Below are 21,829 nucleotides of genomic sequence, written 5' to 3'. Positions count from 1 at the left end.
TACGAGGACTCAAAGCACAGCAGTAGGGTATAATGTACTGTATATGTTGCACGACTGTGCAGACTCGGGACTTCCTAAAGCCTGAACATTTACAGTATCTATCAACAGTAGCAGCAGCAACTGATCATGAAAGTTAGTTTTCCCCCCAGCAGGGAATCCCTTTAAAGTAGATTAAAGTGTTGTCCTTTATGCAATGGCGCTTTCATTTGGTTAAGCTCAAATTTCATCCCCTCATAAGTAATTACAAATGTGGACTGAGATGGTTTGAGTTAAGTGCGAGGGGTCTGTTGAGTATAAACCCTGCCAAAGTATTCAGGGCTAGATGTCATGTCTGTCACCTGTTCCCCATGCTGGAATACATTAGAACCATGTTTATCCTCCTTCTACTCCTCTCAGTTGGACATTCTAACAAAACAATTCGCTATTTAATCTCTTCACTTTTCTCCTTCAGCTTTCTCGGACTCCTTTATCTCCAGCACGACTCCCACATCAGCTGCCCCACACGGTTATCGTGTGGCAGAACAGTGTTGCTCTTGTTGAGAATTACCAACAACACTGGGCTGTGTAGCCAGGCCCACGGATGTCAAAACAATTTATAGAATGCCTGGATTGTTCCTGTTTTACACAGTGTGGTTAAAGGGACGTGCCACAGCCACGGTTAGTCTAGTGGGTTTGCAGTGCAGACAGAGAGTCTATTCTAGATCTCGGTATATGAAGAGATTAACGTTGGAAATGGATGTGTCCCGCTGTCATACAGATGATTTTTTTTGTTTACCTCTATAGCGCACAACGGTAGCTCAACATTAACCCTGGAAATGGACACGGGGGAGGGGATATCAACCCATAATTACACCATCTCTCGAAAAGGGGGCTTAAATTCATCAGAACATATAAATAGCATTGATTCATTTCTAAATGTGTGGGTGTTTTAAGTAGATCCTGCTGTTGCGAAGGCTGGGTCTCAACCACATGGATGTAAAACATGACAGGTCTGTATTCGGACCAACGCAGGGAAACACCCCCAGGTCACAGGGTCCCAGGTGGGATTGTCTGAGCCTGTCCCATGTGATTAGTGTGTTGATTTGGGGGGGGGGGGGGGGAGACCCAGCTGCCAATGGGAGAACGGGCAAACAAGCTCTTTTTACAGTATAAATGGCTATGGTTTACCAAGCTCTGCAGATGGGCAACCAAAGCTAATTACGGTATGTTGCAAGATAACCCATAAGTGTGGTTTCTGCTCTCTATAGCTGGCACTATCCCCATGAATTCAAACATCAATGAAAAATAAGTTTGGCATTGTTTACTGACACAAGAATACCCTCAGAAACGGACTACAATGCAATCTATTTTGACATTGATGCGTCATGACAATGCACTGTGGATACTGGATACCGTTGACATTAGCATAGCAAAGAACACTTTGAACGTCAAGACAAAGAGAAACTAAAAGAACAGACATTGTGTTTAATTCCCATGTTAGTTTATTGTGTAAATCAGTCTTTGACTCAACCGACAATAGAGAAGATTACTGAAGCTACAGTATCTAAATATATATTTGAGAAAATAATACTGTATTTGTGAGAGGACATGGTGTTTCTCCATTAAATCTCTAACATACAATATATACAGATATTTCATATTATACATATATACTGGTATATACACAGTCACAAAAGCATCACATCTGAAACTGGATTCATCTTGACCTGTGTAGCTAAACCTCATGAAATAAAAGACATTCTTATTTCTGCTTATATAGGTGGATTTAAAAGAGTAGCGTTTCCCATAAACATACAGTACTGGTTCTTTAAAAAAGATTTACTAATTGTGGTGGGTTATAACGGCACAACATAAAGGGGAGGTAAAGGGCGATGTAATCTGTCCTTCTAAAACTAAGAATCACATTAAAGTGACGTGCCAAAGGTTTTGTATCATTTCAGCCAGTAGTTTTGAAAGTAGTGCTCGAGCCAAAACTGGTCCCTGAAAGTAGAAAAGAATTGTGTACCATGTCGTCCATTTCGCATGATATGTTAGGAATTTGTAAGTGCTTAACATCTCTGAATCTTTAACTGAGAATTTACTGTTCCCTATTTCTGTTCCTATTCCTATACGTTCTTTATTTCCTGGTGTTGATGGTCGTACCTAAAGTTAGCATAACATTGCTTATAACTAACTTTACCATGCAAGAGCCAGAATCCTTTTCATTGTATGACATTTTCAGTGAACTCTACCATCATTCAACAACCCTGGAATGAAAATGAGCCAATTTAAGTCTAGATATAAGTCATTTGTTTGTTTCTGATAGTAGCAGGGCAGAACATGTGACATATCTGTCCCTCTGTTGCTCTACTGCTCAGAAAGAGCATTTCAACTGTAAGAAATTAGGACTTTGACTTTGAGCTTAAATAATTATTAACAGGATGTGGACTCATTTTTTTAGGATTCCTCAGCATGAAACTCAAAAGGGTTTTGCTGATCTTTTAATTAAGTCAATACTTATCATCAGGTGGCCTGGATGGATACCCCAGCAGTCGCAACATGTTAAACAATGGGTCATAGCTTATCAATGTATTGTCTCTTTTAAATTGGAGATGACTAAACTGACCTTTTCAATTTAGCAACAAAAAGACTTCAACACTTCATAGCATCATTATCACATGCAATAACGGACATCACCGTAACATGACAAGAGCGAAATGTGATCGACGTGTTCATTATTTAGCTCAATTATAAATAGGACATGTTTTATATATAAACAGTCTTCCTCTTTAGTGGGAAGCAAGGTAGCAAAAACAGCTGTGCAGGTCACTTATGTGCCTCTAAGCAGCGTTTAGACATCACATAAACTGAGCCAAGGCAAATGTTCCCCACACAACGACTGGGTGTTGTGTGCAGCCGGTTAAGTGAGAGCATTCTAGGAGACAAGAGGTAAGTTGGCCATGCCTGAACCCTGAATAGAAGCTGTGTGGAGAATTCTCTCGGTAGTTCACATGATCCTATGTAATGTCGTAGGTTTGTGAAATTAAAACGAGGTACATGTATAGTAGTGTGTAAACTGCTGAGGGTGACGAGCAAGCAAAGGTTCTCTCTCTAGATGCAAGACAGTGGAGGACAGAGGATGTGTCCATAATGGCACCCTATTTCCTATATAGTGCACTACTGTTTAACAGGACACACAGGGCTCTGGTCAAATGTAATGCACCATGTAGGGAATAGGGTGCCATTTGAGACCCCTCCAGAGTTTTGTGGCCGAGGCTGGACAGGAACTCTTCAAATGAGACATGGCCTCAGGCCCCGGGGCACTGGGTGGTCTGACAGGGTCATAAACAGGTTGCATTCCACTTCCTACCTACTACATGCATTGTAGTAACATGCTGATTGACACATGAGATATAAAAACAATTGTTACTCCAATAGTATCACTCATTGTCAGTTTTGGTGTGCAGCGCAATATCTCTACAGCCTGTGTTGGTGAATCACCCTGTGTGTATTAGGAGAAGAGACAACGCATTACAACGGCTTTGCGCCCCCAATCTAACAACCAAGTGTCCAAGTGACAAGCTTGCTAATGCACTTAGTGGTTTCTAATTGGTTCGTCCTCTCGCTACAGAACTGGACAAAGGAAGTCAAGTTCTAGAAAATCACTGAAAATTCCTAAGTTTCATTGAAAGTCAAGACTCCAGCCAGAGTGGCAGCAGTGGACCTGTGGCTGACTTCTAAGGCCACGTGTTGTGGGCTCTGTGGGGTCTGTGATAATAAGTGCAGACTGGGTAAGAGGTTAGGGGTTAGTAAGGCCTGGCCCTGTCTCACGTCGCCACCTGCTGCACTGAGGAGTGTTCCTGAGGGCAGGATGTGCCCCTGCAGTTTAGCCTCTTTAGCAGCCGCTGCAGCTTGTGGGAGAAGTTCTTGTTCATCTGCCTGTACATGAGAGGCATGACGAAGCTACTGGAGAAGGCCAGCAGCTCCGACAGACACCTCAGGAAGAAGTCAATTGTGAACCGCTGTTTGTTGTTGTTGCTGCTGTAGCTCCCCGGCGCCCCGGCTATAGTGTGTACCAGTAGAGTCATGTAGTACGGGGTCCATAGGACAAACTGCATGCAGACAGAGGCCAGCAGCAGCCGGTGGATAGAAGGGTCCAGCCGGGATGAGTCCTGGTCCAGCGGGGTGGACTCCTTCCTAATACGCAGGATGAGCACGAAAGCATACAGCACGGCCACGGCCGGAACCACGTAGCCGATGAACATCATGATGGCGTCCGCAGCCTCCTTGTTCTGCATCTTGGAGCACTCGATGATCTTGGTGGAGACGTGGTTGCACACGTAGAAGAGCAGCGAGGAGAAGCTGGTGAGCACGGCGCCGCCCCAGATGAAGCCGCACACGTGCTTGGTGTTGTACACGCTGGACATGTAGGTGCGCGGCAGCGCTCGCTCAATGTAGTAGTCCAGGCTGAGCAGCGTGGTGGAGTACATGATGACCAGGGAGGAGACGTTGAAGAGGATGAGCAGGGTGATGTAGATCTCATTGTTGTACTCCCACACAGGCCATCGTGTGAAGCTAGGGCCTAGCAGCGCCACAGGGGCCACCAGGTTGAGGACCAGGCCAGCGATGGCCATGTTGACGAAGTAGACGTCCGGCATGGTCATAGACATCTTATTGGAGAGGTGGACCACCACCAGCAGGGCGTTGTAGCAGAGCCCTATGGGGAAGCACACCATGAGGTAGAACAAGGAGAAGACGGAAAGGATGAGGCCAAAGTCCTGGCAGAGCCGGTGTTCGGAGCTGGAGTCCGTCTCATTGTAAGCCATACAGCTCCACATAGCTAGGGCTCTGAGAGAGGGCTGCACTGGTGCACTGGCCTGGCTGGAGACAGAGAGAGAGGAGAACAACATTAGTTAAGTTACCTTGTTTTTCATTACATAAACAAGTGCTGATGTGTGGTCAAGTATTAACACTATTAACTGAAGAGAAAATGTCCTCCACCCTCATTTGTCTCCCCCTCTCCTTACTACTGTTTAAATTAAAATAACTCAAATATGAAGAGATAATGCGATTCCATTCTCTTTTAAACAATCTCATAATCCATCATGAAGAAGATCAGTAGATTGTGATTTCCCACATAGAAAAATATATTTAAAACAAACTAAACAATAGGCATGGGTTTTTCTCATTTCAAGGGTTTCCTTGAGACATGTTCTAGGACTATATCTATGTTATTGGAGTCAGTCTTGTGGTTCTTTAAAAGTGCTATGCTGTGGAGAGAAGCAAGCAAGACCACTCACTCACACACACACACACACACGCTATTATGCCTGGGGTAACACCATTAATTCCACTTCATTGCATTTCACTGGCTGAATAAAACTCCTCACAATATGTTTCACTGGTCAGCTCCAGCCTTAAAAAGCATTCTTTCTTTCTGCAGTGTTCAGGGCCTCTCCAGCCAGAGCAAGTGAATCCCTTGTTCTAATGGAAGAATAACATGCAGGGGCCAGGCTGCCTTCGGAGAGATGCCCTTGTTGCCCTCCAGATGAAGACCTCCCTCTTTACCATCGCCTGACTCTGCAGGCCGCTTGGCTTCTACTTCTTCCCATCCATGTCTCTTCCAAAGCATGAGCGCCTTCTGTTCAGGTTACTACACTGGCTTGTGTGTGTGTGTGTGTGCGAGCGAAAGAGAGGAACAGAGACGAGAGAGAGAGAGAGAGAGAGAGAGCGCGAAGGAGTTTGTGGGATGTTGCGGGGTGATGGGTAGATTTATAGACTGTGAAATGTGATGCAGCCCCCCCGCGCCTGGCCGGGCGGTCCCAGGGAGGGGTCAGTGTGGAATGGACTGAGCGTGATGTTGGAGTTCAGGGTAAGGTCAGAGAGAACGCCTGGGCACATGGAGGGGGGGGGGACGGCCTGACTGGGGATCAAGCCTGCTGCTCAGCGCAGTGAGAGGCTGCTCATTAAAACAGCAGTTACATAACTCCGCCTGCCGGAGTCTGAACTGGAACATGCCAACTCTGATCATATTAGTTCTGCTCAGGAAGAAGTGAAAGCATACGCTAACAAAAGAGCTTATGTCAGGAGGGAATGGAACACGGGGAGAATTCTCAACATTGTATTCAAGCTTGCTTGGACAGTTCATAATGAAAAACATAGAATCAAATGACCAGATTCCCCTCAGAGAGACGTGGGGTTTGATGATTCGTAAAAGTCCGAGACAAAATACATTTGATTTTAAAAAGGTTGGATGAATCAACTGGTGGTGCACAAGCAGCTCTCGTGCAAAGTAAGGAAGCATATTTACAAGCTCACATTACGTAGTGTTTACCTGGTGACCGGCCAGACTTCTACAAAATAACATTTCCAGACAATGTTTTGGAAACAGAGCAGACGGATGATTTTGTTTGCAAGAGGCTGAGAAGATACCACAGCCAGTAAAGAGAACATTCCTTTTTTCAATTACATAACCTCAGTTTTGGCCTGAGGACACACACACACACGGTTATTGACGCCCCACACTTTCACATATACGGCTGCTACTCTGTTTATTATCTATCCTGATTACCTAGACACTTTTACCCCTACCTACATGTACATATTACCTCAATTACCTCGTATCCCCAGACATTGACTCGGTACCGGTACTCCTTGTATAAAGCCTCGTTACTGTCATTTTATTGTGTTACTACACTGCTCAAAAAAATAAAGGGAACACTTAAACAACACAATGTAACTCCAAGTCAATCACACTTCTGTGAAATCAAACTGTCCAATTAGGAAGCAACACTGATTGACAATAAATTTCACATGCTGTTGTGCAAATGGAATAGACAACAGGTGGAAATTATAGGCAATTAGCAAGACAACCCCAATAAAGGAGTGGTTTGCAGGTGGGGACCACAGACCACTTCTCAGTTTCTATGCTTCCTGGCTGATGTTTTGGTCACTTTTGAATGCTGGCGGTGCTTTCACTCTAGTGGTAGCATGAGACGGAGTCTACAACCCACACAAGTGGCTCAGGTAGTGCAGCTCATCCAGGATGGGACATCAATGCGAGCTGTGGCAAGAAGGTTTGCTGTGTCTGTCAGCGTAGTGTCCAGAGCATGGAGGCGCTACCAGGAGACAGGCCAGTACATCAGGAGACGTGGAGGAGGCCGTAGGAGGGCAACAACCCAGCAGCAGGACCGCTACCTCCGCCTTTGTGCAAGGAGGAGCAGGAGGAGCACTGCCAGAGCCCTGCAAAATGACCTCCAGCAGGTCACAAATGTGCATGTGTCTGCTCCAACGATCAGACACAGACTCCATGAGGGTGGTATGAGGGCCCGACGTCCACAGGTAGGGGTTGTGCTTACAGCCCAACACTGTGCAGGACGTTTTTCATTTGCCAGAGAAAACCAAAATTGGCAAATTCGCCACTGGCGCCCTGTGCTCTTCACAGATGAAAGCAGGTTCACACTGAGCACATGTGACAGACGTGACAGTCTGGAGACGCCGTGGAGAACATTCTGCTGCCGGCAACATCCTCCAGCATGACCGGTTTGGCGGTGGGTCAGTCATGGTGTGGGGTGGCATTTCTTTGGGGGGCCGCACAGCCCTCTATGTGCTCGCCAGAGGTAGCCTGACTGCCATTAGGTACCGAGATGAGATCCTCAGACCCCTTGTGAGACCATATGCTGGTGCGATTGACCCTGGGTTCCTCCTAATGCAAGACAATGCTAGACCTGGTGTGGCTGGAGTGTGTCAGCAGTTCCTGCAAGAGGAAAGCATTGATGCTATGGACTGGCCCGCCCGTTCCCCAGACCTGAATCCAATTGAGCACATCTGGGACATCATGTCTCGCTCCATCCACCAACGCCACGTTGCACCACAGACTGTCCAGGAGTTGGCAGATGCTTTAGTCCAGGTCTGAGATGAGATCCCTCAGGACACCATCCGCCACCTCATCAGGAGCATGCCCAGGCGTTGTAGGGAGGTCATACAGGCACGTGGAGGCCACACACACTACTGAGCCTCATTTTGACTTGGACATTACATCAAAGTTGGATCAGCCTGTAGTGTGGTTTTCCACTTTAATTTTGAGTGTGACTCCAAATCCACACCCTCCATGGGTTGATAAATTTGATTTCCATTGATAATTTTTGTGTGATTTTGTTGTCAGCACATTCAACTATGTAAAGAAAAAAGTATTTAATAAGAATATTTCATTCATTCAGATCTAGGATGTGTTATTTTAGTGTTCCCTTTATTTTTTTGAGCAGTGTATTTCCATGATTAATATTTTTTTTTGCTAATCTTTTCTAACTTTTTAACTGTGTTGTTGGGAAAAGGGCTTGTAAATAAGAATGTCATTGTAAAATCTACACCTGTTGTAGTCGGCGCATACAAAAAAATACAATTTGATTTGACACACACACACAGTGTTCCTGTGTGCTCCTCCACACCTCTCCAGCTGGCTGTAAGGAGAGTACACTGCATGGAGGGACGTGCAGCAGGGGGGGTGTACGGTTACCCTTTCAAAAGCTCCCAGATGCTTTCCTTTCCCAGAGACAGGTGAAATGGGGCTGCCACTGCCCCTTGTAAAAACCACTCTAAAGCTACCAGGTGACTCGTTTTCTGCTCCAGTTTAAAGGGGTGGGGGAGGGCTCACCAAGACTAAAGACAAAGGCATGTGAGTAACCCGTCTTTGGGAATAACACCCTGCCGTACTGAACAGGAAGAACAGGTGTGCATCTTGAGCTCTTAAACCCCTAGTTAGAGTCGGTCTCTCCTCAAATCAAAGTTTATTGGACGTGTACACAGCTGAGCAGATGTTATAGTGGGTCCCTATAGTGGGTGCAGCAAAATGCTTGTGTTACTAGCTCCTAACATAACATACAGTATATGAATAAGAATCCAGTATACACTGAGTGTACAAAGCATTAAGCACACCTTCCTAATACTGAGTTGCACTCCAATGATTCCCACAGCTGTATCATGTTGGCTGGATGTCCTTTGGGTAATGGACCATTCTTGATACACACAGGAAACTGTTGAGCATGAAAAACCCAGCAGCGTTTCCGTTCTAGACACACTCAAACAGGTGCCTGGCACCTGCTACTATACTCCGTTCAAAGGCGCTTAAATATTTTGTCTTGCCCATTCACCCTCTGAATGGCACACACACACACACAGTCCATGTCTCAATTGTCTCAAGGATAAAACATCCTTATTTTAACCTGTCTCCTCCTTCTACACTGATTGAAGTGGATTTAACAAGTGACATCAATAAGGGATCATAGATTTCACCTGGATTCACCTGATCAGTCTATGTTAAGGAAAGAGCAGGTCCTAATGTTTTGTACACTCTGTGTATAATTAAGCAATAAGGCCTAAGGGAGTATGGTACATGGCCAATATACAAAGTCTAAGGGCCGTTCTTTCGCACGACGCAACGCAGAGTGCCTGGATACTGCCACGCCCTGATCTGTTCCACCTGTCCCTGTGCTTGTCTCCACCCCCTCCAGGTGTAGCTTATTATTCCTGGTGTATTTATCCCTGTGTTCCCTGTCTCTCTGTGCCAGTTCGTCTTGTTTGTCAAGTCAACCAGCGTTTTTGTGTCTCAGCTCCTGCTTTTTCCAGTCTCTCTTTTCTCTCCCTCCTGGTTTTGACCCTTGCCTGTCCTGACTGAGCCTGCCTGACCACTCTGCCTGCCCCTGACCTCGAACCTGCCTGTCTTGTACCGTTTGGACTCTGACCTGGTTTATGAACTCTCGCCTGTACCCGACCTGCCTTTTGCCTACCCCTTTTGCTATAATAAATATCAGATCTCAACCATCCTGCATTTGGGTCTCGCTTTGTGCCTTTATAGATACAGCCCTTAGCCGTGGTTTATTGGCCATATACAACAAACCCAAGGTGCCTTATTGCTATTATAAACTGGTTACCAACGTTTAGTCAAACCTGTGGTATACGGTCTGATATACCACGGCTGTCAGCCAATCAGCATTCAGGGCTCGAACCACCCAGTTTATAATCCAGCATATAAATATTATTTTTTTTCACCTTTTTCACTAGGCAAGTCAGTTCAGAACAAATTCTTATTTTCAATGACGGCCTAGGAACAGTGGGTTAACTGCCTTGTTCAGGGGCAGAACGACAGATTGTAACTCTGTCAGCTCGTGGATTTGATCTAGCAACCTTCCGGTTACTGGCCCAACGCTCTAACCACTAGGCTACCTGACACACCTGAATCCAGTATGTAAATACACAGTGTATATAAACGGTGTAACAAAACTGCAATGTACAGAAGGACATTGCAGAATGAGCAATGTGAAGAATACAGTATATGAATACACAGTGTGAAAAACATTAAATGTCTATATATTCATGGCAGAGCAGTGTTGGCTGTGTGAGTCTTCCCAGAGACCTGGACAATGTGTTTAATAATGAACACAGCAGCCTATTGGGATGTGGAAGTGTGTGTGAACAATCAAAAGGCACAGCACACAGTGTGCTTGAGACGTAAACGCCCTTTTATGTCAAACTGTCATCCCCTCTTAATTGTTTTCATTTGATTTATTTCACCTTTATTTAACCAGGTAGGCTAGTTGAGAACAAGTTCTCATTTGCAACTGCCACCTGGCCAAGATAAAGCAAAGCAGTGCGACACAGACAACACAGAGTTACACATGGAGTAAACAAACATACAATCAATAGTACAGTAGAAAAAGTCAATATACAATGTGTGCAAATGAGGTAGGAGAAGGGAGGTAAAGGCAATAAATAGGCCATAATGGCAAATAATGACAATATAGCAATTAAGTGATAGATGGAGTGAGATGTGTAGAAGATGAGTGTGCAAGTAGAGATACTGGGGTGCAAAGGAGCAAAATAAATAAAATATATAACAATATGGTGATGAGGTAGTTGGATGGGCTATTTACAGATGAGCTATGTACAGGTGCAGTGAACCGTGAGCTGCTCTGACAGCTGGTGCTTAAAGATAGTGAGGGAAATATGAGTCTCCAGCTTCAGTGATTTTTGCACTTATTTCCAGTCATTGGCAGCAGAGAACTGGAAGGAAAGGCGGCCGAAGGAGAAATTGGCTTTGGGGGTGACCAGTGAAATATACCTGCTGGAGCGCGTGCTACAGGTGGGTGCTGCTATGGTGACCAGTGAGCTGAGATAAGGCGGGGCTTCACCTAGCAAAGACTTATAGATGACCTGGAGCCAGTGGGTTTGGCGACGAATATGAAGCGAGGGCCAGCCAACGAGAGCCTACAGGTCGCAGTGGTGGGTGGTATCAAAACACAACTCATTTCTTTTGTATTCCAGTACACTCGTCGTGTTGCAATAGACTGCAGTGCTTCTCTGTAAATCTCTTTTCATTCAGCGGTTTTCCAGAACCTTTTCTCGCTCAAGAGACCATGACAAAACTTGGACTGGGATGGTAGACACATTCCTAAGGGTGTGAAAAAAGTGAGCTACGCCACTGACGCTTCACTGACAGTAACAGGCACATCAACAGAACAGGGCATTCCATAGACGCTTTCTCCACTATCAAAGGGCACCTGGTTGAGATGGGAAAATGTCATTTACAGGACACCTGGTTGAATTGTAAGAAGCCTTCGGTCAACAGTATGTCACGAAACCCTACCATGACTGTGGTATTACACTAGCCTGATCCAATATTGTATGCTGTAACCATAGAAGTTAACCACAACACATTTCGTATGGGAACGCCAAGATATTACACCCGACCTGATCCAAGACAATCTGCTCATTTCACTCATCTTCAAGGTTCAACGTGGTTAGTTTAATATGACCAGAAGTAGAAAAGGAGAAACTCTGCTTTGGCAAGTCCCCTCCCTCCAGACCGGGTGTTCAGGGATACAGATGGGTTTGATATCTCAGGGATTTTGATGTGAATAGCGTGACACGCTGTGATAGGCTCACACCCCTCACTTCCCCTCTGGAACGTACAGCTATTTCTCAGAATCGCCTGAAGGACGTCGCATGAGAGCACATGTATGTCTGTAATCGTGTTTGATAGCTGGAGCAAGAGCAGCCTTCTGGAAGGATCATACTTCACATTTGGAGACTTACTTTCAGATGTTGTTCAAACTAACAACAGAGCATTCAATCAACTCTGAATCTAACCACAATTAGATTAGGCCAAAATTTCATACAAGCTCATATCATACCATACAAGCAATTTCCTCTGCTCAAAAATCGAGCTATTCTCCCAAACAGGATAACACTGGCATCGCGTCTGGTTTCACACCGATTGTCCTCGTTGCACTTCGTTTGAGGAGAGGCTAGGAGGGAACACACATTAACATTTCAGAACGATGAGAGAACACGTTACGGTTTCATGAATAATTCCACCTGTGAAAGTCCTTCAGCTCTCATGAATAGCTCCCTTTGATATTCTCACCTGCTTTCGCTTCCCTCAGAGTAGCATAACAAGCGAGGGGAGCGGCGTGTGATTCGTGTTAAGGTGCCCGCTCTGGTGAGCCGCAGGCATAGGGTTTGTTATATACCATAACGCTCCACAGTGTAAAACCTGTTGCATTTTCACTCATTATAATTAATGGCCTAGAGCAACTTTGTTACACAATCACAGCAAAATGATGAGCAAGACTATGCATTCTGATGTTGTATGTCATGTGGCTTCTCTTACTACTTCAGTGCAAAAAAAATATATATATATATATATATATTTACAATATTGGGGTAAATAGTTCTGTTCATTTTGTCTGACGCACTCTATTCTACTGACTTTATTCCACACCATCACCTCTGTGCTTTCTATTGATAGGCTAGCTGAGATTAAGGACCGGCTGGACTGTGTACTATACATGCTAGACAAGAGACTAGAGGAGATAAAGAACAGTGATCAACCTCCGTCTAAAAGGGTGACCTCTGACGTCTTCAATTCCTGTAAACACTATTTCAGTTGTTTGGACGGCACTCGGTGAAGCGATTGAAGGAAGACAACGTTGATGACGATATGGGAAAATGGGATATGTCTCTTACGTAATCCAGTAGAAACATGTTGTCAGCTACACACTTGGAAAAACCCACCCGAGTGCTTCCCCTAGTTCTCATATAGGGGAATGCTGCTACTAAAAAAGCATGAATTCATAAAATAATACAGTATTATTAGAATTTCAGCCTATCCAGGTGGGATGGAGTTTTTGGCCCACTGCATATGACATCACAATTGGATCTGATTATCCTGACCAATATTTTATTTGCATATGTATCCTCCTACTTTGAAGGGGTAAGCGGGAAGGCTCTAGTGCAGGGGTATTTAACTCTTATCCTACGAGGTCCAGAGCCTGATGATTTTCTGTTCTACCTGAAAATGTATTACACCCACCTGTTGTCCCAGATCTAAATCGGTGCCTGATTTAAAGGGGAACTATTAAGAAAAAAAGCAGTGGAACTGGCTTCGAGGTCCAGAGTTGAGTTCGAGGGCTCTAGAGTCTAGATCACACGTGCCAAGCTCATTCCATGGAGGGCCGAGTGTATGGGTGTTTCCGCTCCTCCCTTGTACTTGATTGATGAATTAAGGTTACTGATTAGTCAGGAACTCCTCTCAGCTGGTTGTCTAGGTCTTGATTGAAAGGATACATTTTTTTATTTACCCGCAGACACTCGACCCTCGGTGGAATGAGTTTGACACCCCTGGTCTAGAAGATCCTATCCGCCAATCAGAGCTGTGTATGTAAATATATTTACATTTGTATCAACACGACCACACGATCAGACTGAGCATTTCAATGGAAAAAGGAGGCTTAGGGAAATTAAATTTAAATTTAAATGTTAAAATAAAAACATGCACAGTGATCTATTAGACATACAGTAATGATTTAAGAATACAATTAAAAAGACTGCATGGGGGCAGTTTTAATGTAGAATAGGGGGAAAATAATCATAGGAATCTGTGAATATTTTCCAAAATATATGTTTTAACACTGTAATTACCACCACTGAGACTTTTAACGAGTAGCAAGTGTATCTATAGCATAAACACAATTTAATGCATTAGTTACCAATTAAGTAACAACAACATGATGGTATCAGTATATTGAGTAATATGGAAGTTACATATCAGTAGGCTACTATATCAAGGGATGCCAAAGCACAGCCAAAATTCCCTTCCCAAATGACTTGTAAATACACCCTGAAAAAACATGGAAAGTGTGTAGTTGGTTGCAGTGCAAGTACTTTTCGAAAACCAAAGTCATCTGTGAGAGCATGGCCTGTCAGTCTTCTGGAACATCGCCTATAGTTTCCCACGACTTACTTGTAAAATGGCTCATGTGAAGTTCATAGGAGCATATCAAATTAGGTTACAAACAAAAGCTAGTCTATGTTCTCAGGAAATGAATGCATGGATACATTTTTCAACCATTTTCCATCTTAAAAAATAGGCATAAGAAATTACTTTGATTTCTGGTCAAACAGAATGAAAAGGAGGTCAGAAAACATCTACCAGAAAAAGTCTTAAAAGGAATACATCAAAACACGATAATGTTTAAGTAAATACCTCTGACAACTAATATCAATATTTAGTTTTGTAGAAATTGTTTGACTTCTGTAAGTTTAAGAAACATTGCAACATATTTGGTCACCTAAAAACAAGCGAGATTTCTGGCTCTCACAGACCTGTAACTTCTTCTTTAAGAGGCTCCTCTGTCCTCCACTCGTTACCTGTATTAATGGCACCTGTTTGAACTTGTTATCAGTACAAAAGACACCTGTCCACAACCTCAAACAGTCACACTCCAAACTCCACTATGGCCAAGACCAAAGAGCTGTCAAAGGACACCAGAAATAAAATTGTAGACCTGCACCAGGCTGGGAAGACTGACTCTGCAATAGTTAAGCAGCTTGGTTTGAAGAAATCAACTGTGGGAGCAATTATTAGGAAATGGAAGACATACAAGACCACTGATAATCTCCCTCGATCTGGGGCTCCACGCAAGATCTCACCCCGTGGGGTAAAAATTATCCCAAGAACAGTGAGCAAAAATCCTAGAACCACACAGGGGGACCTAGTGAATGACCTGCAGAGAGCTGGGACCAAAGTAACAAAGCCTACCATCAGCAAGGGCATTGAAGATGAAACGTGTCTGGGTCTTTCAGCATGACAATGATCCCAAACACACCGCCTGGGCAACGAAGGAGTGGCTTCGTAAGAAGCATTTCAAGGTCCTGGAGTGGCCTATCCAGTCTCCAGATCTCAACCCCATAGAAAATCTTTGGAGGGAGTTGAAAGTCCGTGTTGCTCAGCAACAGCCCCAAAACATCACTGCTCTAGAGGAAATCTGCATGGAGGAATGAGCCAAAATACCAGCAACAGTGTGTGAAAACCTTGTGAAGACTTACAGAAAACGTTTGACCTCTGTCATTGCCAACAAAGGGTATATAACAAAGTATTGAGATAAACTTTTGTTATTGACCAAATACTTATTTTCCACCATAATTTGCAAATAAATTCATTAAAAATCCTACAATGTGATTTTCTGGATTTTTCCCCCTTCATTTTGTCTGCCATAGTTGAAGTGTAGCTATGATGAAAATTACAGGCCTCTCATCTTTTTAAGTGGGAGAACTTGCACAATTGGTGGCTGACTAAATACCTTTTTGCCCCACTGTATCGTAAAGATATATTTTTATTTATCACCGTCATGAGGATGAAGGATAATGAAAGTTAGCACATGTAACAAGTAAAGGTAGACCTACCAATTCATGTTTTTAACTGATATACATTTTTATTTATTAAAACTTTGAATTCTATCACCAAATCAATAACAGAATTGGGAAAAATCAGTAACAGAATTACTGTAATTGAATTGGCTACAATGGGAAATCATAGTAGGCACAAATCAGAGTTGGGTCATCTGCTACTGTCCACCCTTCCACTGGCATGCTGTTATGTTCAGCTCATTCTTTCTCTTTCTGTTGTCTGGTAGTCAAAGCGAGAGTGTGAAAACAGTCTGGACAACCCCTCCAGCTCTCTGCCCCTCTCTTCTCGCTCTTGCCAGTTAATGTTACTTCTCCCGGCTCTTACTGACACCTACCCATGAGCCCCCTCTCTTTCCATTTACTGTAACCAGCATCCGCGCTGGCCGTCGCTGGATTCTAATGAACTCTACCCCCAAACAAGACCAAATTTGGTCCAGACCAAATCTGAACTAATCATAAACGTCTATGTTTCAACTTTGGACAGCACAGTACAGTAAGAGTACCAATGTCCAATGTCTGTAGGAGCGACTGGCCGCATCGTGGCCACACACACCACAATCTGGAGCCCTATGTGTGAATTCAGGATTCTAACCGTTAAAGGCATTGGTACCTCTGTACTCTACTGTGCTGTACTGTGAAACATATACATCTAGGATTGGTTGAAATTTGGTCCGGTCCAGAACAACACAATTTGGTCTTGTTTGGGTGCAGAGTTTATGAGAATAATAGCTATTGTGTAGAATAATACCCCAAAATGAAAAGGAGGATATAGCATATTTCTACCTTTGTGTACCTATTCAGGATACATCACCATGAAGATAATGATATATCCATAATTATGCCTTTCTATGTAGTACAGATCAGGGACCCATGATGTAATTACGTTACTGTAATTCTGTTACAGGGTGCAAATTCACATCACTTACTGGAGTTCAATAACCAAAACATATTTTTTCAAACTCAAAGTGTCATATTATAACTGACACCCCATTATTGCTGCATCTTTGAATCCTAATTCAGAGCAGATATTTAACAGAGTTCTGGGAAACGTGGTCGCATTAAAAACTGAGGGAGATTTTACTGTTACCAAACTTTGCACCTGCACCATTCTTCCAGTAAATGTGTTTTTGTTCAATTTTCTGTGTACATTTTTCAAAGTAGTCCTGGTGCATATACATATGCAAATAAATTCATTAAAAATCCTACAATGTGATTTTCTGGATTCTTTTTCTCATTTTGTCTGTCATAGTTGAAGTGTACCTATGATGAAAATTACAGGCCTCTCTCATCTTTTTAAGTGGGAGAACTTGCACAATTGGTGGCTGACTAAATACTTTTTTGCCCCACTGTAGTTGTATGGTTAAACTTTTAAATCAGTGGCTTTTGTTTGGCATACATTTTAAAGTGAAAAAATCTGAGTCTGAACATCATTCTGTTACGTGGAATTTCCCTTGAAGCAATATATCCATAATTACACTTTATTACCATGCTAAGTCACAGGTGGACTTTAACAACATGGTCTGAGTGCATCTCGTATTATTCTGTACAGAAATCTGAGACACTCCATTTGGTATGATACGTTACGTTTCGTATGGTATGTATACATTTGTGGATGTCATCATCCATTTCGTATGCTATATTACAAATCACAATTCGTAGGATATGTTACGAATTGCAATTCATACAATATGTAAGGAATTTTGTAAAATGTACATGTTACAAACTAACAAAACGTATGATATGTGACGAATTCCAATTTGTTGTGGCTAACGATGGCTAGGTGGCTAATGCTAACGTTAGCTAGCACTAGGGGTTAGGAGTTAGGTGGAAGGGTTAGCAAAAATATGTAAGGTTAGGGGACGGGTTAGCTAACATGCTAAGTACTTGCAAAGTAGCTAAAAAGTAGTAAGTAGTTACAAAGTTGCTAATTAGCTCAAATGCTAAAGTATTCCGTCATGAGATTCGGACATGGAACCTTTGGGTTGCTAGACATTCACGTTATACACCTACCCATCCACTCCGACCAACCAACCTCTACATTTTTTGCCTTAAGTAATCTTCTATCTTATGTAACCATACTCTAACCATATATACAAAATTATGTGGACACCCCTTCAAATTACTGGATTCGGCTATTTCAGCCACACCCAGTGCTGATAGGTGTATAAAATTGAGCACACAGCCATGCAGTCTCCATTGACAGAGGAACGGCCTTACTGAAGAGCTTAGTGACTTTTAACGTGGTACAGTCATAGGGTGTCACCTTTCCAAGAAGTTACATTTCTGCCCTGCTAGAGCTGCGCCAGTCAACTGTAAGTGATGTTATTGTGAAGTGGAAACATCTAGGAGCAACAATGGCTCAGCCACGAAGTGGTAAACCACACAAGCTCACAGAACGGGATCGTGGAGGGCTGTAGAGTGCACCACGCAAAATTCATCTGTCCTCGGTTGCAATACTCACTACCGAGTTCCAAACTGCCTCTGAAAGCAACGTCAGCACAATAACTGTTCGAGCTTCATGAAATGGGTTTCCATGGCCGAGCAGCCACACACAAGCCTAATATCACCATGACCAATGCCAAGCGTCAGCTGGAGTGGTGCAAAGCACCCCGCCATGTGAACGTGTTCTCTGGAGTGACGAATCACGCTTCACCATCTGGCAGTCCGACAGACAAATCTGGGTTTGGCGAAGGAGAACGCTACCTACCCCAAAGTATAGCGCCACCTGTAAAGTTTGGTGGTGGAGGAATAATGGTCTGGGGCTGTTTTTCATGGTTCGGGCTAGGCCCATTCGTTCCAGTAAAGGGAAATCTTAACGCTACAGCATACAATGACATTCTAAGCGAATTCTGTACTTCCCACTTTGTGGCAACAGATTGGGGAAGGCCCTTTCCTGTGTCAACATGATAATTCCCGCATGCACAAAGTGAGGTCCATACAGAAATGGTTTGTCGAGATCAGTGTGAAAGAACTTGACTGGTCTGCACAGAGCCCTGACCTCAACCCCATCGAACACCTTTGGTATGAATTGGAACACCAACTGCGAGCCAGGCCTAATCACCCAACATCAGTGCCCGACCTCACTAATGCTCTTGTGGCTGAATAGAAGAAGCAAGTCCCTGTAGCAATGTTCCAACATCTAGTGGAAAGTCTTAGCAGCAAAGGGGGGAGCAACTCCCTACTAATGTCCATGATTTTGGAATGAGATGTTCAACGAGCAGGTGTTCACATACTTTTGGTCATGCAGTTTATCGTACTAATTTGAGTGTCCCGGATTTACATTTACTATGTCTAGTCTATGAGACCAGGCTGACTTTAACAGTAGGTTCATGTAAAATGTTAATATGTTTGTAAATTACATCGTCCTTCAAATCAATGTTGTTGATGATAGACACAGTATGATCTACCTATGTATGAATTAGATTGCTGGTAATAGGGCATTTAGTGATTACGAAACCTATTTGTGCAAGTGTTTCCAGAAACATTAAAGCACATAAATGCTTCTGAGTTCTGTGATCATTGCAAATCAGTCAATTAAATGTTGGCTATCAAATCAAATGTTATATGAACACATGTATGTATGTATGTATGTATGTATGTATGTATGTATGTATGTATGTATGGGTTAGTGTTAATTTAGACAAAGTATTTAAAAGTCAGCTGTGTGTTTCTGTTTCTTAAAGCTGTTAAACGATTACTTTTTCGTAACTTGTTGGTCTAATGCCATACATCCTGCTAAACTAAAAGCAATGTATCATTATATCGGTTACAGAATCTAGACTCGCGGATAAATTGCATCCATTTGCTTGTAACCTATTCGGCGCCGGTTTGCTATGGGTGCTACGGACCATTGGGAGCTAAGCGAGGAGAACTGTCATCTATAGTTGATAAAACTATAGATGACATAACACCTGCGAGGCTATTGTTGACCACTACATTCAAACACACGCTATATTTTATCATAGCCTACCTATTTATTCTACAGCCAAATTAAAACAGTAAAGTCAATGCTTTCGTCCGAACATAGATAGGAAATGTGTTTGCGTGGAAGTCAATATGCAGTCTGCTGAAAAAATGATACAAACATTTTAGGAAAACTCACCAGAAAAGTACAGATTTGGCACGGCGACAAGTCTACGGAGGCATCGGGTTTTGTTGTACTTCCACTGACATTTCTCTGTAATTACATTTGGTGTTGACTTGTAACAAACGTCGTATCCTCTTCTATTCGGAAGAAGAAGAAAAAAAAATACAAAAACGGTATAGTTATATCTATTACTTTTTGCGTAGTTACTTAGGCTACTGCCACCGTTTCTAGTCTGACGAGGTTTGTTCTCGAAAGGGGAGGACGTTGACAACTTACTACGAATTGAGTGGTACTGAACCCTACAGTGTATACACACGTGACCCTCCCCCACAGTCTCCTTCGTTTCGTCGATGAGGCCCGACTCGCCCTCGACGCACTCATTGGACGAAGCAGATCAGAGGGGGAGTTAGAGGGACTCTCAACAACATACCCCGCTTTTACGTGCGCAAAACACCGGGTCATAGCGAGGGAGCCTGACAGCAGTTTTAGGCCAGTAATGTATGCCGTTAAATGCAGAAAGAGTTGGTTGGAAAATCAGTTTTAATTTGAGTTTGCGGTTATCAGTGTTCTGTTTTTTTGTTTTTCTCAGTCAATAATAGCCCACTATTCACTGTACTTGTGAAAATTGGCTGTCTTCAAAGTGCATGTATGCAATGTATATCACAATCACCTGCTTCTAATTTAAATCTGACAACTCCAAACGGATACAGCTCTAATTCTGGAAGTAGAAATGTAGCTAGTAATAAGCAGAAATTGTGATTATGCATGATGTAACAGGATTATATCTGGACATGGAATGCCTGTATCAGATAACTGGAGTGAAGGCTATTTTTATCCTCTAATCTTTCACACCTCATCTCTGTGTTTTCATTTGGCAGTGTTTACATAAATAGATTTACCAAATCTGCATGAAATGCTAATAATATTGGTGGGATGAACTGCCCTGTGGTCTGTTTGTCAACTGTCTGGTATGAAGTGATTGGTGTTTGACAGGAGAGGGTTGTGGGTTTGGGGTAAGTTTGTGCGTTGTCCCTGTCATGTCCCAGAGAGGCAGGTCTAACTTAACCCTAACTGGAGAAATCCCGGAATCAGACAAATCTACCCTGATCTACCACTGGTCTGGACTGGTGGACTGGGCAGGCAGAGGTCTAACAGCCGTCTCTGCTTACTATAACTGAGAGGGGTAAATCGTACGTAATACAAATAGGTACTGATGAACAGCATTTTCTTAATAAGCATATACTCAAATGAACAAGAAGGATGTTCTGTTAGTTATAGCAACATGTATTACACGATAAGGCACACTGTTTGTGGTTGGAATGAGACTACTGGAGTTTGCTCAGAAGATTAAGGATTACAGAAGTAGTGGCCAACTGTAAATACTTCACCACTGTTTACGACCCACATACTCTATCTATGTGCTGACCCACACAGCGAGAGGGTTTGTAATGAACTCTGTGTGTGTTCTAATTGGACAACAGCAAGGTTGATGCTCTTATACAAATGACAGAGTGAAACATACCATTGATCATGCTGTTCCACTAATCTGTTCATTAATTAAGCAATAAGGTCCGAGACGTGTGGTATATGGCCAATATACCACGGCTAAGGGCTGTTCTTATGCACGATGCAACGCGGCAATATACCACAAACCCTGAGGTGCCTTATTGCTATTATGAACTGGTTACCAATGTAATTAGAGCAGTACAAAGAAATGTTTTGTCATACCCGTGGTAAGGCTTTCAGCCAATCAGCATTCAGGGCTCGAACCACCCAGTTTATAATCATGATTATAACAGTGTTGTATTGTCTAGAGATGGATTTCTGACCCAGATATGCCAGCATGATCATTTGTTTGGAAACCTACTTATTATATACTACAAGCTTGTGTTTTAGATGGGTATAGTTCATCTTGTTAAGAGAGAAATCACTGATTGCCCTTCTCACCATTGTGGAGTAGTTTTTAAGTAGATAATACATCAGTTTTATTTTGGATATGCAGTTTGATAGTGAAATCGA

The 21,829-nt window shown here is 43.1% G+C and overlaps 1 protein-coding gene across 1 annotated transcript; it reads right to left on the bottom strand.

Moving 5' to 3' along the window:
• Nucleotides 1-1,458: 1,458 nt before the first annotated feature.
• On the bottom strand, nt 1,459-20,134 carry LOC115104199 (probable G-protein coupled receptor 146). Its single transcript, XM_029625473.2, has 2 exons — nt 19,826-20,134; nt 1,459-4,860 (listed from the first exon to the last, which is right to left on the bottom strand). The coding sequence occupies exon 2, from the start codon at nt 4,815-4,817 to the stop codon at nt 3,807-3,809; it is 1,011 nt and encodes a 336-aa protein (XP_029481333.1). The 5' UTR covers nt 4,818-4,860; nt 19,826-20,134; the 3' UTR covers nt 1,459-3,806.
• Between the last annotated feature and the right edge of the window lie 1,695 nt (nt 20,135-21,829).

Source organism: Oncorhynchus nerka, linkage group LG21 (assembly GCF_034236695.1).
Source record: "Oncorhynchus nerka isolate Pitt River linkage group LG21, Oner_Uvic_2.0, whole genome shotgun sequence".
NCBI classification, from domain to species: domain Eukaryota; kingdom Metazoa; phylum Chordata; class Actinopteri; order Salmoniformes; family Salmonidae; genus Oncorhynchus; species Oncorhynchus nerka.
Note: the sequence above shows the minus strand (reverse complement) of the source record. Positions and strands in the feature narration are given on the sequence as shown.